Source organism: Haliaeetus leucocephalus, unplaced genomic scaffold (assembly GCF_000737465.1).
Source record: "Haliaeetus leucocephalus isolate CR32 unplaced genomic scaffold, Haliaeetus_leucocephalus-4.0 Scaffold176, whole genome shotgun sequence".
In the NCBI taxonomy this organism is placed as follows: domain Eukaryota; kingdom Metazoa; phylum Chordata; class Aves; order Accipitriformes; family Accipitridae; genus Haliaeetus; species Haliaeetus leucocephalus.
The window spans coordinates 373,565-392,381 of record NW_010972612.1 but is presented as its reverse complement, the minus strand read 5'-3'; the positions used below and the strand labels follow the sequence as shown (position 1 = coordinate 392,381).

The 18,817-nt window shown below is 43.4% G+C and overlaps 1 protein-coding gene across 1 annotated transcript in view; it reads left to right on the top strand.

Annotated features, from left to right (window-relative positions):
• Positions 1 to 13,317: 13,317 nt before the first annotated feature.
• Positions 13,318 to 18,817, top strand: part of UNC13B (unc-13 homolog B (C. elegans)) — a 193,512-nt gene continuing 188,012 nt past the window's right edge. Inside the window, exons 1-3 of the mRNA XM_010564211.1 lie at positions 13,318 to 13,339; positions 15,125 to 15,154; positions 17,283 to 17,382. Of these exons, the coding sequence (XP_010562513.1) occupies positions 13,318 to 13,339; positions 15,125 to 15,154; positions 17,283 to 17,382 (152 nt within the window). The remainder of the gene's footprint in view (positions 13,340 to 15,124; positions 15,155 to 17,282; positions 17,383 to 18,817) is intronic.

Below are 18,817 nucleotides of genomic sequence, written 5' to 3'. Positions count from 1 at the left end.
TTAAAAACATCAGGAAATTAAACATGGGGTGAGAAAAAACATTAAGGTGGAGGATAGTGTTGACATAAGATATAGAAGGTATAAGCGTGCCATTAATTAAAGTGTAGGCTGGAAGTCAGGAATGATTTTGAATGGCTTAAGTGGTACAGATGATGGGAGAACGAACATTAGAGTTGGTGACCCCATAGGGCCCTTCTGGTCTTAGGATCCTCACAGCACTAACTTCATTATGATGCGAATTACTGCTCTGACAACTACTTGCTATAGACAAATTGTATATTAAGGTAAAATTTTGGTGTAGCATCTTGCTTGGTTATAAATTTGAATAATAAAAAAGCAAACTATACGTGAGAGAACTTGCACATACTCAATTATTACCTGAGGCTGTTTATTTTAGTTAATGATTTTGCTCTAATGGCATTTAGCCTCATAGAATTTCACTTCAATTTTTACAGAGGCCTAAATGCAAGCAGACAGCATTGGTTTCAGGAGAACAGTCTTGGGCATAATCCTTGTCACTAGTAAGACCTGGTTGTGGTTCAGTTCTTTGAGTACAGGCTGTGTCAAAACAAAAGTATTGGCAGGTGAATGCTAATGTGTTTGGGAGATGCAGCTCCTTCAGATACTGTAAAACTGCCGTGGGGAGCAGCCATTTGGCTGCTTCTCCCAGGGGGAGTTAAAATGATGTGCTTGCTCACGTATCAGTCTCTAGGCTGAATTTTATAAAACACATTCTGGCTTTACAAACTTAACTTAAAAAACCCAAACACCCCCAAACCATCCTTCTCAGCTTCCTTCTGGGGGAATATTGTAAGTGACTGATGTCCCAAGACCTTAAGCAAAAGAAAAAAACAAATGCAAAACTTTGGTGCCGATCTAACTGTCCTATTTCTAAAATTTGTGTGTGTCCTCCAGGGACTGGTGTTGTCTGAACAGTTTGTGAATGCTAAGGGTAAAGTCAGGCTGCCAAAGAATTAGTCTGCAAACAGTATTCTGTTAGATCTCCTGTTCCTGCCTGGGAATCTCATTCAGTTACCCCATTAACTCATATAGGAAACAGTTCTTTTACTCTTTCTTGATGCTCACAGTCAGCTTATTTGTATCTCCTAGATATTAATCTTCTCTCTGATTTGTGAACTCAAGTAAGTAAATATTTAAGTAACACAACATTAATATTTTCATTAAAACTGTTTTTCAAACTAGACCAATCCTACATCATTATTTGGTGAAGGAAAACACAGGTGCCAGTTTTCCTGGAAGCTTATCACTTACTGTAGTATGGTGGGATGTTTTTGCTTTAAAAAAAAATGTTACTGAATCCATCACAAATGTGCTGTTGCTTTATTTTTGAGTTTCTCTTTTGGTGAATATGCTAGACTTCTGAATTTGAACAATGATACTTGTTAGTATCAGTTTTTAGCTCCATGCCTTTCAGGGCAAGCTTGTGCTCAGTCCTGCTTGACAAGTCGCTGTGTTCCAGTTGGTTGATTGCTTGCAATCCTGTAACTTAAATCGAAACTGCCAGAAAATATACTAAGGCTGTGATTAGGTAGTGATCACTTCTGGTGTAGTTAGTCAGCAGCTCGACTTCCAAGGTGCATCTCGTTTAAACTAAATCTGAATAGGGAGTGTAGAAACCTGAGTCATTCAGGAGACTATACAGATTACTTCAGTGCTTTTGTTGACGAGGAGAGAAGCACATGCCAGCCAAAGGAAAAGCACACAACTTGTTTTATGCTATCTGTAATTCCTGCTTTTTATTCTTTTTTTGGTACCAGAGTACTTTTGTCCTCTAGCAGCTGTTACTTCGCTGTGACCGGGCTGTGTGATTTGACCGAATAACTTTGGCAAGACTCTAGTCATTTAGGTGGCCTTTATGTGTACATACAATGTCAGAGCAGCAGCTGCATATGCTTTGTGTCTTGAAAGAAATTATTCTCTAAAGAGTTGTATCTTGTTTTCAAAATAAAAAGCCCCAAACAAACCGATTTGTCCACTCGTCTGGTTTCTGAATTAGTTTTAAGGTTTTCAGGGTTTGGTTTTGTTTATTTTATTTTTGCTCTTCGGCTTGGATTTTTTGCACTGAAGCTTTTCTTATAAACTAGTTGAACTATTGGTTTGTCAGCAAAGTCAGTTAACCAACTCAGACTGGCTCCTAGCAGACTTAATACATTATCAGTCTGTCTCTTTTCCTGCCTTCTGGTGCAAGGATATAGCTTTCATTATGCATATTTCCTTAGTCTTTGACAGCTGGGGACATATATGAGTTGAAGTCTGTTTTGTGTAAAATTAAGTAGCGTGGGTTTTGTTCCCTTTATTCAATTAAGGCATTTCCCCTTAAAATAATATATTTCTGAACCTTACAGAACTTGAAAGAAGGATACTTTATGCCACTAAAAATTGGAAGCCTCCTTTATTCTCTGCCTAGTAGTGTTTATCTTCTGTATCTAAAAATTCTGAAAGATTTAATGGATTTTTTTTTTCCCCCCTAATCAGGCACAGATTCAGGACTAGGGATGCTGTCTCTTCTAATCATAAAACACTTAAATGTTCAGGAGAAGTCTGTAACCTGCAGGGAACTCCTTAAAGCAAAGTGACTGAAGCACAATCTAACAGAATACATCTTCTGAGAGAGAGTCACAAACACAGTAACTCACTCCAGTACGTTGCACCTACACTGCCTTTTTACTAATAAAATAAAATAAAGGCTGCAACAGGATATTGGAGAGAAGAGGCAGCCTGGATTACTGTTTAGTTCACCTCTTGGTTGGGGAACCAGGTCGCCTGACAGAGTTGTCTGTGTTGCCAGCGTCAGGAGGATTAACCTCTCATAATCTCTGTGATTTGAATAAGAGATTTTGTTCCTGTCCTCATTGCTCAGTTCAAAGCAGCTGCTGAGTAGAAATTTCAGTGAATCTTCAGCAACGTGTCTGTGTTGGTGAGCCAAAAAAGGAAGAAATAGATGTTAGAGAATTTCTCCTAGCTGTGTTTTTTAGCAACTAGTTTTAGTGTTTGAATGGTAGGTATATAGGAGGAGCTGTTCTATAGAATCAGGGAAGTTGACTACATCCTCAGTTTCCTTTTTGTTTAAAAGGTGTTCTGTTACACAAATAGTATCAAATCCATTTCTCCATCACCACACTCTGCTTCCCCACCCGTCTTGGAGAGCAAACTTTGGACAAAGCCATCATCTCTTGGTTTGTAAGCACAGCATAACAAAACTTCATTGTGTGTTTGTTTTCCCACTTCTCAAGAAAAATGTAACTGATCCAGACCAATCAGTTGGAGGTGATGCTCACCTGCTTGTGCTAGGTCAGGCCAAAGCTAGGAGGGATTACTCAGTCAACTAATGCATGTGTATCTACCCTTGAGGAATGGTGGTGGTTAGTAATAAGGGACTTAGCTCTGCTTATAGCGCCACAAAATCTGAAGGATTTTATTTTGTGTATTGTAGTTGTAGGGAGGCTATTTTTGTTTTTACAAAAAAACAGACTGTATTTGCTGTGTCAAACAGGTAGTAAAACATCTTGCCTGTCTTTGAGTGGTAGTCCCTTTCTTCTCAGTGGAGAGTGGTGTGGATTTGCTTGTGTTTTCTGTCTACTTTAAAATATCTGATACGGCTGTGAAGTGACAGCAAGGATATATCACAAAGAGGCTAAATTGCAAAGCGAGGTCTCTGAAACATGCATTCCCCCTTGCTATTGAAGAAATACCAGAGTAGAATTCACCTGAAATTGCCTGTTGGCACCCTTAAGGCTTGGTTATATTGGGCGTGGAGGAGATTTGGTGGTAGAACAGACCATAGGAAACTCTGCTTCTCAAAATGTCATGTCTGGGTCATAAGTATAGAATGCTGGGGGCATATTAGTATATAGAGTAGGTACTGCTGTATCATCATGTCATGCTCTTTCCTTGGAATCATCTAGGTGTTTGTGTGGACAAGATACTAGGCTAAATGGGCTTGTTCTGCAGCCCTTCCTATTGTGATATGACTTCTCTTAGTGCAAACTCCTGCTGAAGTTGGACAAATTGCCCCTTGGTCTGCAGGGCAGAAGACATCTGGTTTGGGACCCAAGTGTGAGATGTCATTGATGTCAAAGTGACTCTTAGGGAATTCCAACATCCAGTTTGAGCAGTGGGACTGTCGGACTTATTCAAACAACTGATGTTTTGGGAACAGTAAATTATGAATCTGACTGGCTTTGTCTTGGTGCTGGTGAGGGCAGAGGCAGTAACCACAAGGCAAACATCTGTGAGATGGCAAAAAGCTCACTGTGGAGTATCGTTTGTGATACTCTTGTGTGACTTGGTTGCAGTTCTCGGTGGAGAAACAGGGCAGGGGAACTGACACTTCAGAGTCTTTCCTCGGTGAAGAAAACAGTCTGAAGATAGTTTGAGTGCTCCACTAACTGTGTCTCAGAGCCTGAGCCTTTGGTTTTGAGTAGCAAACGGATGTTGAGGTGACAGCTAGGAGTGAAGTTAAATTTCAGGTAGGTGTTAATGTGTCTGTGGGAAGGTTACGAAGAAGCAAAGCACAATTCTAAATAAGCATCTGAGTATACTGGCTCTTGCCTCACTAGAATTAACTTGTCAGTTTGCATTGAGATTGTAATTATTATCAGATAAGTTGAAAAGGTGAGTAATGAGGTATTTTGGGTTTGTGTGGCAGGGTTTTGGTAGCGAGGGAGGGGCTGCAGGGCTGGCTCCTGTGAGAAGCTGCCAGAAGCTTCCCCGGCTCCAAGACGGACCCGCCACTGGCCCAGGCCGAGCCCATCAGCGACAGCGATAGCTCCTCTGGGAGAACAGATTTAAGGGGAACCTGTGGTGGGTAGGGGGATTGGAATGTGAGAGGAACCCCTCTGCAGATACCGAGGTCAGTGAGGAAGAAGGGGAGGAGGGGATGCCCCTGCAGCCCGTGGTGAGACCAGACGGCAGGCTGTCCCCCCCCAGCCCATGGAGGGGAGCGGGGGAGCAGATGCCCACCTGCAGCCCCGGGAGACAGGAGCCCATGCTGGAGCAGGGGGATGGATGCCCCCCAAGATGGCTGCCGCTCCCTGGGGAAGCCCGCGCCGGAGCAGGCCGTGACTGAAGATCGGCCTGCAGAGCAGAAAGGACCCACGCCAGGGAAGTTTGTGAGGAACTGCAGCCCATGGGAAGGACCCACGTGGAGAAGTTCATGGAGGACTATCTCCTGTGGGACGGACCCCATGGTGGAGCAGGGGATGAGCAAGGAGTCCTCCTCCTGAGGAGGAAGGAGCGGCAGAGACAAGGTGTGAGGAACTGACCCCGACCCCCATTCCCTGTCCCCCTGCGCCGCTGGAGGGGAGGAGGGAGAGAGAACCAGGAATGGAATTGAGCCGGGAAGGAGGGAGGGGTGAGGGGAAGGTGTTCTAAGGTTTGGGTTTACTTCTCGTTATCCTGTTTTGATTTGATTTGTAGTAAATTAAATTTATTTTATTTCTTTCCCAAGTTGAGCCTGTCTTTTGTCCGTGACCATAGGTGGTGAGTGATCCCTCCCTGTTCTTATCTCAACCCACGAGCTTTTCTCCTCATCCCACTGGGGCTGGGGGCAGGGGAGTGAGTGAGCGGCTTCATGGTGCTTTGTTACTGGCTGGGCTTAAACCACGACATGAGGTAAAGGGTTTTCTGGAGAGCAGCACACAGACTTGATGTATCTTTGAGGCACCTTGTATTCCAGCACAGGCTGTGGAGCTCTTGAGAGTTGGAGCTAACACTTTCTGTGCAGCCTTTAAGGGTGATAACGAGATACATTGCTGGAGGAAAGATTTTTTTTGTCTGGGCACTGGGAGGCTGTCATTCCAGCAAGTCCCAAAATGGGCAGAAGCTGGCTTATGATTCTCAGCTTGCTCTAGTTTCCTGAAAGGTGACTTGAGCTCAAAGGGGTTGATCTGCTTTGTGTTGGCAGAGGAAGTGTCCTGAGACTGGCTGCCTGCCAGCTGAACTGTGGGACCATGCATGCAGGAGAAACGGGGATAGATAGTCCTGTAGCCTGGAAGAGTGTCTGCAGGGATGGGAGTTCCTGGAAGAGTGTCCTAATGTTGGGAATTCTGGCACGACATGTTCCACTCTTCTCTTCAAACTGCCACTTACTTCTCTCTCCCGTGCAATGTTCAGCCACACAAGCTGCCTGGAAGTAGAAGCTTCTGCACTTCTGTTTCCAAGTATATTTCATGTAAAAACTGGAAAATATTTTATTGGCTGTTGGCACTCTGGATTCACTGGCAGTGCTAATCTGTTTCAGGAGGTTGTAAAGTTCAAGGCTTGCATGTTCCTACTTTCTTTACTGCTTCCCAGCATTTGTTTCCAGCTTTTTTTGGCTGTATGGTTCATGAATATGCTTTTTTTTTTTTTTTTTTTTACCAGACAGAAGAAACAATATTGTCAAGCTTATTTCAGCTGCTGTTTATCTGAAATCAATTGAATGCTTCCTACTGTCTTTCAGGAAGCTTTTTCTGGGATCAGCTGTAAGTAAACTTCTTGCAGCTTCCTTACTGCAGAGCAGAAGTTTACTGAGTGCTAATGCTTAATGTAATAATGATTTAAGCTGCGTTTTACAAAATAACTTGTCAATGTTTTAAGCATTTTATTGGTCAGATCTCCTGAGGCTTTTTGGATAAAATGATCTGCATGTTTTAAAATGCTGGAATCCTTTTGCTGTACCTAATGGTCATGGTATATTGATTGTATTTTGCCAGTGTAGATCCTGTTCTGTGCTAGCTTTTTAGTAAAATCACTGTATCCACTTAAAAGTTCAGAGATGAGGGGAGTTCTGGGTTTTAGGACCTGCTGTTTTGTGTCTCCTCCCTCCCTTCCTCTCTGTGAACCTATCCTGTCCTAGTTGCTCTACTTCAAATTTTGTTTTCAAACCAGCAAATAACAGCATGACCTTGCTGCCTGATACTATTTTCTAGAGGAGTGCTGGTGTAAGGATCCTGGAAGAGCAATCTGATGTCTACTCTAGTAACTTCAAGGAAGGAACCAGTTGCAGACCTCTTTAGTTTTCCTCTTGTGTTTTGTTCCCTGTCACAGTTGCTTTCTACAATTTGCATACATAGTTTCAGTTCAGTTTTTCTTGTCCTGTATTCTCCTAGTAAGATGCTTTGCTTTCAGTTTGAGTTTCTTTGAGATACGGATACAATTTTTCTGTCCAAAAGTCTGTTCACAACTGCAATCCCCATGGCATATCTTCTGCAGCACTTACTTATAATTTTGTAAATTGCTGTAGCATTTTCTTCACCTGTGAATTTGTTGCTGAAATAGTTCAAGGAGTATTTCAGGTAGGTGAGTTCTTGAGCTAAGCAACAAACAGGAATGCATATGAAACTCTTCAGTTTAGGAAGTTGAAGACCTGTGTGATGTTAAGTCAGGGTGTCAAATCAAATCTAGTAACAGATTAACCTGTAAATGAGACCCAGATGTCTCTCTAGCTGTCTGAATGTATTTTGTCATTGGAAGTGTTTAGAAGCTTACTTATATTAACTGCCTACTACATTAAACCATCATAGAAAGTAAATTGAATTGTCACCCCTTCTGTTGCATGAAATGCCTTTTAGAGAAATAGTTTTTTTAAAAGAAGGTTTGTTGTGCTGATGACAACTGAGTTTTATTTAAAAAAACCACCATTGAACAACCTTTGCCACAGGGTCTGCAAAGTTGGTTCTCTGCTCCAGGAATACTGTGAGAATGTGCTTTTGATTGGAGTGTTTGCAACTGCCAGAAAGGGTTTCCTACCAAGTTTTTTAATTTTTTCTGTTTAAGTTACCAAGTAACTTTGACAAGGATGGAAGAAGCAGAACACTATGAAGCTCTGATGCAAGCTGAGCTGTGCTGTATATACTTACCAAGTTTTATGCAAAAGCTGAGCTGAAAAGTGACAGTATCTGCAGGAGGTGTGAAATTACCTAGTTCACTAAGGTGATCAGACTAGATGATTGAGCAAAATAGTCAGATACATCTTTCATTTGATAACCAGTTCAGCACAGTATATTAACTGTGGATTTGCTTAGTTTTGTGTAAGTTGGCCATCATGTTGTCCTGCTAGCTCTCCCAAGTTTGTGTGAATGAAACAGTGGAGTATATTCCAGATATCCTGCCACTGTGCTATGTCACTCTGATGCCCATGGGCTATCGCAGTAATAGATATTTAGACAAGACAATGATATATAGCTTTTATATAGAAAAGCTAGGCTTGTTCTGGGTAGGTTTCAGTACTTCGCTCACCAAAGTTTGGCTGATGCAGGTGGTGGGATGCTGAGCCTGGGGCTGTGAAAACTCTGGCGAGAAACAAATGTTGGGGTGAAACTTAGTAAGCAGAACCAGGCAGCAGCTGCAGTGTCCCATTAGGACTGGAAACATCTGTCAGCTGCAGGGTATGGGGTGTCTGGGCTGTGGAGAGAAACAAAAGGGGTGCTGTCTACCTGTGGGTTGTGACACTTGTGTGCATGCAAGCCCTGGATCTTAACTGACCAGAGAATTTACAGATGAACAGAGGAGCCTCTAGTGAGGTTTGGCAGTGTGGAAGATTATTGGGATGTGTACTTCACATAATGTAGTGCTTTCCTGGATTTCCTGTAAGAAATGGTACTGAAGTTAAATGGGGTTAGTATTGGGTGTGTCTCCTTCGCAGAGGAATCTGGAAAGCCCTTCCAAGCAGTCACGTGTCCCAGCTGCTATCAGTCACTGTCCAGTGGGCAGAAAGGGTGGAGTGACTGGTAGAAAGCTGATTGTTGGACATTGTATTGTAAATCAGATAAACTTAGTAGCTTTGTGTGTCTCTGGACAGGGTAATGAATTTGCAGGTTGTCTGAGCAGGAAGATGCTAATTGATGTGAATTAGGAGGGATTCTAATTCATTCTCAAGACATCTGGCAAAATGGTGGATCAATTTGCTACCACAGGCAAGAGAGTAGAATCTTTCTTTTTGTTTTGTTTTGATTTTGTGTTTTTTGTCCCCCCCCTCCTTCCTGAGAAGAATCCAGGAGTGATAGTTGTTGCTTTTTAAATGTGGTTGGTTGCTGAAGAGAGCCTGCCTTCTCTTTGTTTGATGTGGTTCCCAAGGCCTTGAGAAAAGTAAGTCAAGTTATCCTGTGGGCATTTAGAGTGGTCAGATTGAAAAAAGCTCTTTGCTACATGAACGGGAACTGCAATGTAGAAGTGTGGGGGTTTTTTTTTGGATGAACTATTAAAAATTAATAAACTCTTATTGTGTCCATTACATTTATTCTGGACTACTTATTAAAGCAGATCGATCGCTTGGTTCAGTTGAGGTAAATTTAGTGGTACTGATGGCTTGCTGTTGAGGCTATCTGGATTCTTCCAAGTTGTCTTTGTCAAACAGGTGAAGGACTGTTTCAGATACTAAGAAAAGTTCTGCCCTTAGATGCAACCTTAGTTCTTCAGGTACTGACGGAAATCTTCACCCTGTTCCTACTCTCTGCCAGTTACCAAGCAAAGTGGCATTTTGCAGTCACTCTTCTTCCTTCTGGCAGCAGAGCAGTTCTCTGGTCAGCCCAGCCCTCCATTCACATCAAGCAGTAACAAAATGTTATCCTCCGTTTACTGTGAACGAGGTCTCAGCTTTTACGTCTGTTGGAAGGTCCCCACTGTGCTTCCATCACATCCTTCTCGAAGGGAATACACTGGGGCATAAAGTGCTCTCTTCCCTGCTTGAGTGGAACAGTGTTTCTATGTAAACCAGTGGTTTGTTTCCCTTGGCAGAAAAACAAAGTATAAAGTAATAAATGTGACTTAAGTCTCTTGTCTCTCAATGGTCCCTGAGGCTGAAGGAATCTCTCAGCTGCAATAACCACCCCAGCTCAGCCGGGCTGTGCTGTGAGAAGATGGAGCCCAAGCAGACCCTGCTCTGGGCCCTCTGCAGTTACAGCAGAGGCTGTCGAGGTGCTGCTGAGTGCCGGCAGGTCCCTGGGGCCTCCTGTGCAATCATCCTTCCTCTGAGCTAGTTCAGGAAAATATTTTCCTTCTGAACATAATATATCTCTGAATGGATGAGACCTTTTAGACCTGTCTCAGGCTGGGAATACCAAGGTGGCTGTGACATGTCGAATCTTCATAATAGACTTGGAAAACCATTAAATTGCTGGTTTATCCCACTCTTTCTTTCTTAGAGTTACGAAGGGGTGAGAAGAGTTTCATGGCACAGTCAGTACTGCTGTTCTGCTATGGCATGTGCAGTTGCATTTAATAGCATACCTCTGATGCTGCTGGGCCTTTTATAGGAATCGTGTGAAACAAATCAGGGGTGAGGTCACTGCCTGGCCTGTTTCCTCCAGCCTGGAGCACCGTTTGGGTAGTGGGAAAGACAAGGGTTCCTTGCCCTCAGGTGGAAGGTGAGGCTGTGCAGGGGCTGTGCATGTAAAATGTTTTGATATCCAGCGGAGGGAGAGGTCCCTGTGTGTAAGGGTGGGATGCCCAGGGACAGAACGGTCCTCATTAGATGTGCCAGTCTTGCACCACTTGCCAGACTCTCATGGATTTTATAAAAAGCTTCCAAGAAGTGAGTAGGAGGTGGTGAGTTCCTGGCTCTGCAATGAGTACATGGGCTATAGCTGTTGATGCAGAGTTCAGACAGCAAAATCATTACCAAAGGCTCAGTTACAGAAAATGTAACAGACCTGAAGGGCTAGAGCACTGCCTAGCCAGCGCTTCCCTCCCTTCTGTGTGTGTGCTGCAAGGTGCACAGGCTGAGATTTTGGTGTGTTGACTTAGTCTTAGGTAGTATGAGCTGTTTGCTGTAGTCTCTTATTTCTGTTGCTTAAGCAACCTTTGCACCTAGTGCTACGTGCCACTGTGCACTGAAGTCCGAGCACCTGGGAAAGGTGAGAAAAGCACAGAGTGAAATGGAAATATTTATCGATTCTGCTGTTCAGCTGGGGACAGTTACTGTAGAAGTTGGAGTGCTCTGGAAAACACATTAATGTTGCATTTGTGTTTCACAGGGAAGAAGCAGCTATTCGTCAAATTGCTGATCATGAAAATGCATTTTGAATGCTCTGCTTCCAGTGTTGCATTTCTTTTTAAAAGCACTAATTAAACTGCATCCTTTCATTCTTCTAATTTCTCCCACAGCCCTTCCATGGCACTTTATTGGCCTCTGTGTAAGGATGTAGATTTTGTTGTAGTGTGTTGAGTGACCAGCTCATAAGTCATGTGCTGGATTTAGTTAGGATGTAATCTTTTGGCCATCTGCTCAGGCACTCCCTGTGTCTGCATCCCTCTGATTTGCAAGCAAATGTAAAAGATGATCTCAAATCTGTGCAGATGTTCGGAACACCCCGGTTCCCTGTAACTGAATACAAGCGTGTTCCTGCTTAGGAGGTTTGAGCAATGTATTGTCTGCACCTCACAGTAATTTGGCATGCTCAGTTGTAATTCTCTGCCTTGTGTATGGGGCACCTAGTGAGGAAAAAAAAATATCCTTCAGACTGATTGAAAAATAAGTGGATAGCAAGAATTTCTCTGTAGAACTGAGTTTAAGAATACTCTGATATACGTTCTGCTGTTGTTTTTCCACTCTCCCACAATGATTCTGGACCTTTTTTGCAATCTCTGGCTTGTATTTTCCTTTCCTAGTCTTTAGGAGTCTGGCTCTCCAGCCTTTTGTAACTGACAGCTGTACAGCATCTGGAATCCTGTTGTGGCTTTTTTTTTTAAGTTGCAGGCAAGACTTCAGCTTAATTTTTTTCTTGTCTCTTTATTTAGAGCAACACCAAAATGGTGAGAGATTCCCAGAGGAAAAAAAATCTCTGGATGAATTGAATGTTTACATCAATTTTCATTGCTTTTGTATCTGTCTCTCTAACTTACATCTGGTTATTTCAGTGCAACCCGTCTGCTTTCTAATAGCTCCTTGAACTGAGGTGCAATAGCTGTGTCTGATATGCCCAAGTCTTTTTTTAGTGATTAAATGAATCTTCGTGTGCACAGTGAGAGCCGGTGCATCTCTGTGCATCTGTATCGTGCGGTGCTCGCACATGGCAGTGCAAAGCACTAGGTCTCTTTCCTTTCTAATTTTCTATTGTTTTCGTTCACTCCCTGATGTCTTTCTCATACAGGGCTTCAGTGGTGTAGGAGGATTGGAGTTCAGCATAGTTCCATGTTTGCCTCTGAATGGCTGGACTTTGTGCTGCCTGTGTGCTGAGAGAAGCCATTTGAAACTGAATGGAATTCAATGTTCCCAGATAGTTTAAAAATGTGTCTTCCGCAGAGCCCAGAAGTGCCTGTGGGATAAGTAGGAGTGAGTCAGGAAATCTCTGATCTAGACCTTTGGCTTACTTTGTCTTCAGGTTTTTACTTTGTGGCAACACAGAAGCAACTGTATCTGTAAAACTTCCTCTTGCTTAGTACTCTAGAGAATGGTTTTGTTTTGTGATACAGATGCTATTTCATAAAATGTACTGTTTCATATGGCTTGATTTCAGCCTGCTGTCCTCCTGCCCCTGGAGTAGCAATGGGTTTTCAGCCTTTGTTGCAACACTGTGAGTAATTAACTGCTAATGCGTCAGGCTTCTTCACAACTTCGTTTACTCCTTTGTGTCCTTTCTTGAGCACTGGGCATAGAGGAGCTCTAACCAGGCAGGAGGAGCAGGTGTGGGTACAGAGGTTTCCCTAGGGAAGCTAACCTTATTGTGCCTTTCCAAAGCTGTGGTCCTTCAGCAGTGGCATGGTGCATACTGTTCTGTGCATTGCATCCGACCCGTGAATTCCCTGGGCTGATGAACAGGCTGGGTCTTGGCAGTGTCTAACAGCTCTTTCCAGCTCTGAACTCCTGGACACTTGCTCTGTTGTATGGGGAACGCTGCAGTCTCATGGCCAGTCCTGATCCTGAGATGCTGTGAGAGTTGTACGTTTGCAATGATTTTTACACACCCATATGAAGTGCTTTCCAGTGGGCTAACAAAATAAAACATGTCCAAGTTGCTTTTCCTGGGAACTTTTTAGACATGCTGTGTAATCTTGCAGATAGAGCAAAAGAGTTACTGCTGAGATGAGACTCCCATGTTCGTGATGCAGCTCTTGTTTATAAGCCCCATGTCTGCAGCTAAAGGTATAATTTATTACATGCGGGTTGTCTAGAGGTATGGGGTTCATTCCTGGTAGTTACTAAAGATATAAGACTCCATTTAAGGGTCCGTAGCAGGCCTGTGATCTTCATTTAGCCTCACTGCTGCCCCAGGATATCCCTGTTGCTGTGAGCCCTGGGACAGCTCTTGCTGAGGCCCCACACAGGCACCCTTTTCAGCATGCCAAGCCAGTGCGGGGTTTGCTGCCTTTCATCAAATGAACTTGTTAATATTTAGAGGTTGTGACCATAATGTACAGACAGCACCTGTCTCTTAGTTTGCATATTGCTTGCTGCAGAGATAGTGTCTCGTCTTTGTGTCTAGGAGCCATTGGGCCACTCTGGCTGCTTTTTTGACAAATAATACCAAATTTCCACACTGGGGTTGCCTCCACTTCCCTGCTAACAGCAGTGGAGCTTGTTATGAACAGGGAGAGAGACCAGCTGGAGCTTACTGTGCAATCCCCTGCACTCCTTCTCTTTTTTTCCTTCCCTGAAGCATATGCACTTGTTTCTTTGTCTCCTTCCTCTTGCAAAGGCGGGGAGAGGGGAGGATCAGAGATAAGCTGGTGTCTGCCCACTCCAAGGCAGTATTTCATGAAATGACTGCTTTTGTGTGGTATCCAAAGGCGCCTGGGAAGTGGGTAGATTGCCCTGCCTGTTTCTCAGTAGTTAAACAGACTGACTGATTTGGAGATTAAAAAGGAATCTGCATCTTCAGTCAGCAGGAACACTGGCCCCCACCATTGTATGTTTTGCTTGCACCATTAAATTTAGCATCAGGAATGCTTCAGGCCCTGAACCTGGGAAAAAATGAACCTGTTTATTTTGGACCCAAAGGCTTGTAGGCCTGGCAGTCTGGGTAAAAGCTGCAGCTCTTCTAACTTGTGTTTGAGATGCTTCTGCCTCATACTATGCCTGGTACAGCATTTCCTTCATGCAAGCATCTGTCTGGACTGTAAATGCTTGCAAAGGAGAGTTTCTCAATTAGCAAGGGTGTTGTCTAGCATCACACTTCATTGCAGCTCTGTGCATGTAACTGTGTAAGGGTCATTATTTTATTTTATTTTTGAATGTTCCTTTCTAGAACATTTGTCTTGGAAGTTAGACTCTGTGAACCATTAGTAAGTGGTGGGTGCTCTGTTTTCTGGCGGAAACTTCACTACACCAGTTTTTAAATCTTTTTGCTCCCTGGTGTATCTTGCTTCCTAGCTTGTTAAATATATTTTCTTCTTAGTGTTAGTTTTCCACTGGGAAAACCAGCTGGAGCCTAGAGATGACTTCTCTGAGTGCTTACACTTAGCAATACCAGTGAGGATATGAGCTTGCAAAAGAGAAATGGGAACAAAATGTCCCCTAGGTAGACAGGGACCTTCTCCGTCTGGTGAGATAAGAGCCAGTGCTGTTTTATGTTTTAACCATTGTTTTTGATAAATACTGTCCTGGAATTAAATTAACAGAGGAGAGCTTGGAAAAGTGACATTTGGGTTTAGACTACTGCTTGTTTGGCATAGTGGGTTAATTTGATTTTACAGATGTCATACTATAGAGCAACTATTCAGGCTTTATTATTTTCAAATTGTGGTTGAAAGTCTGCTCTGCACTGTTAGGAGAGATTCTTTGTTTATAAAGAAATGTTTATTTTTTCTAGAGTGTCTGTAACTTTGTAAGCGAGGTGGTATGAAATGATGTCTTGCTAAGCAGCAGTAACTTCTGGTTACAAAGGACTGGTTTTGAAATTGCTTTTCATTAGCTATATCACATTGCTTTCCAAACATTAATCCTATGATTATTTTTTAAATGCTCTGATTTAGAGAGGTGACATGGAGTACAGAAGAGGTTTTGTCTCTGGATCTGATAAACTGTTAAAATGAGTGTGGGTTTCTAGCTATCAGGCCCTATTGGACAACAGTTGGGGATGTTGTCCAATTAATGTGATGCCCTGTGACACTCTGACTCAAATGAAACTGTAGCAAGACAAAAACACTAACAGCCTCTTTTTTTTTCCTTTTTTTCTCTATACAGTAAAAAAAGCTAAACTCCAAGGACCACCGGGTAAGCCATACTCTACTGCTTGTTCATAGCAATGATGACACCTGCTCTCTCACTCCTCATGCTGCTCCCTCCAGTTTTCATTTACCTTCTCTTGGCTCCTCCATGTTCTCCTTAAGAGTGACAAAAGCTACCCTGAGAATCCAGGCAGCCTGAGTTAGTAGAAAGCTTGGTGCTGTGACCTGGTGTCACAGTGCTCAGAAACCTCTACCTGCTCACCAGACTTGAACAGGTGATGGGTGAGGAAAGATGTTCCTTTACTGTCACCAATTCCCACCTGCCCTTTCCTCTCATCCTTCCTCTGTCCCTGTTAAAAACAGGATCTGAAAATGTCTACTGAGCAGAGCTGGTGTGTGCCTGTCTGGATTCAGTGCCTCCTCGATCCTGTTTGGGATTGCTGGAAGGTACCACAGAAGTGATTCATCCTCTTTTGTGGCAGTCTGTAACGGCTGTGCTTGGGACTGAAATCCCATCCGCTAGGTTTTGTGTCTGCATAATAAAATAAAAACAAACAGCTGGTGACACCCAGAATTTACAGTCTAGGCAACTGTTTCACTGTGGTTCAGTAGCTAGCAAGGAAACTCTTAGAAGGCAAATATGTTTATTGAACGAAATTTGATGTACAGTTTACAAAAGAATACACAGTTTGCTTCTGGAATAACACCTACTCAAGTGTTTTGATCTGAAGCAATTGCACAGCTGTATTCATGACTTATTTGTTCATCTTTATTCTCTTGATACAACCATCCTCAGGTTATAGCAGAAAGTTTCCCAGGTCTCCTTGTCCATACTCCATGTCAGGTCAAGATCTGTGTGTGCACCAACCTTGAATTTCCAGGGAAGGAAAGCTTGAGTGCCCAGACTAGAAGGGAGATAGTGTGTACTTAATCCTTTCTCCAATCAAGAAGCCTGCTTGTGCCTGCCAAATATTTGTCCTGTTATCTAGGTTTAACTCAACCGAAGCCTGTGGTTTCACTGACAAGCCCAGTGTCCCAGGAGGATGCAAGTGATGTAGGTAGATATGAGGGAATCTGACTTTCAGTGACTCCCACTTCTTCCTGAGCTTCTGGATCATGTAGTTTCCCTTTCCTCCCTTTCTATTAAAATATTGGAAGCTAGATGCTGGGGCATGCTATAGTAGCCCGCAGCAATGATGCCTGCAAATTTTGGCAGTATTAAAGTGGCCTGTGCTCTAACTTATGCTGGGAATAAATGCAGCAGAACATTGAGGTATTGAAATATGCACACTGCTTTCTAGCCACTTAGCATATGTCTTCTTGCAGGCTTGATGAAACTGATAAGATAGGTTTGACGTGGTAACTCCCCTTAAAAGGGAGTTTGTTCATTCTCAGATGCTGATATTCAAACTTTGTATGTATCTGTGCTTGGCTGCTTTTGGTGTTATTAGCAAAGAGGTAGCAGCAACTAGGAAAAAACTTGTTCCAGGTTTTTTCTTCAGACTTAAAATAAAAAACAAAACATCTAAACAAAACTTGTCTTGTCAAAATGTGATTGTAATGTGGTGGTTCTAGGTCAGCTGGTTTAATCAATATAGATCAGTTTTAGCACATTTAGCATAAATCACTGTGTTTTCCTTCTGCCACTGACTGGTCTGTAAAGTTCTTTGTGGATTCATGGGTAGAAAACCAGGCTGAAACTAGGAGAGCGGTTGGGTCAGAAGGGAAGAGATGGTACAATCAGCCCAACTGCTCCTTGTTTGTATGTTTTGCAAGTTTGTTTTTTGCTCTGCATTGTCTGCATGATGGGCCCTATTCCTTCAGACTGTCTTTTTCTTACTGTCCTCTGCATTTCAGCAACAGCATCTTACACACTGTCTGTGTTCTTCAGGATTTTACACTCTTTGTGCCTGACTTACTGCAAGTGCTTAGTTGCCTGTTTTTGTTTGTTTGTGCATGAATTTCTAAAAAAACCTGTGATTGAAAATTTGATGGTAGATGAAAACATCTTGAATGTTTGGCTCCTTAAGCCAGTGATGTCTTCCCATACAGGCTTTTTGTCTTCCCCTATGGGCATACAGGATGCAATGTATGGACTGAAAACCTTGAAATGCTGCACTTATGTGGTGAAAGGGTATACTGAAGGGGATAACTTCTTGCCTCTTATTCCCCAGATAAATTCAATACATATGTGACCCTGAAAGTGCAAAATGTGAAGAGCACGACGGTAGCTGTGCGAGGTGACCAACCCTGCTGGGAACAGGACTTCATGTTGTAAGTATGGTGTTGCACAGTGATGAGGTGCTTGTGGTCGAGTCCTTCCATTACACTGACAGTTACATGGAGCTGCTATTGTGTTGTATAAATTGGAGTACTTTAGGTAAAATGCAAAAGTCTGGTGACAACTTAAATCATGTGCTTTTTTTGTTGTACGCACTGACCTGTGCTGAATGAGATGTGCGTTGGGAGATTGTCTCTGCCGGTGCTGTGCACTGGCTGGAGTAGCCTGTGTCATTTAACTGTACCGGATTGCTTGGATTCCTCTTCTTAGACATGTGAGTCAGGGTGCAGCAAGGGCTGGCTTGCTCCTGCAGGGACAGGAAGCCAGAAGCACAGTGTGGTAGGGTGGCTGGTAGAGCAAGATCCTCACCAGACAGGACCCAGTCCCACAGTACCTGAGCAGCACAAGCTGGGCAGGCTGAAGGATCAGGCCAGTGTCTGCTGAGAGGTCAGGTCATCAGACAAGTTTGTAGTAATGAGGCAGGTCTGACGTCAAGCTGGGAGTGCGAGTTAGCAAGTCAGGCTCAGGTTGTGTCTGGTAATGGTAATCAGGGTCAGACATAGCCCAGCAGTTGCCAGTCAGGTCCATAGTGACAAGGCAAGTCTGAGATTGAGCCGGGAAGTCAATCTGTGGTTTGGCTCTGGACTGATGGGGTCCGTGGCTAAGCACAGGCACAGCTGCATCTGAGCTGGAGACAAGCACACCTACAACATAGCTTAGGCAAGGACTGAAGGCCCATAGCTGAGCTTAAATGGAGCTCCTGGGCCATAGGAAGAGGGTGTGGATAGAGGCTACTGGGGAGGCTGATCGGGGCACTTAAGGGCTGTTGTTAGTACACTCAGGGCCTTGACATGGTGATCCCGGTTACCTCAGTGTGGGAGCTGCTTTTGTGTGTTGATGTTCTCTGCCATTGGCCTGGTCCAGGCCAATGAAGGTGTTTTCCAGGTCCCCTGCTGCAGCTTGAGGGGCTGCCAGGCCCTGCCATGAGCAGAAGAACCGGTTCCAGCTCTCCCAGGGTTTCTGATGCAGTTGGCACTTCTGATTTGCTCTGGTCTTCATAGTCCTGACACATAGCCAGGGATTTCCCAGTATCTTTTAGAATGTTTGGTTTTTTTGTTGTTGTTTTTGGTTTTTTTTTTTTGCTGGTGGATGAATGACTCATTGATATATTGCATCTGCTTCTGTTTCTACAGCTTTGTAAGACAAAGTGAACTAAATTTACTAAATCCTGGACTCCAAGTGCTTTTCTCTGAACATGGCATGGACACTACTATTGTGGGAGGAATGATGTTGTGTTCATCTTGTGGAGTCAAAGCTAGCACTGCTGTTTTTGAGTGGGTCTGAGGTATTTACGTAGTATCTGTAGCAAGAGACCCACATGGGATTTTCTGAGTATGTTTCCCAATCCAGCAGCAGTTGGTTTTCCTC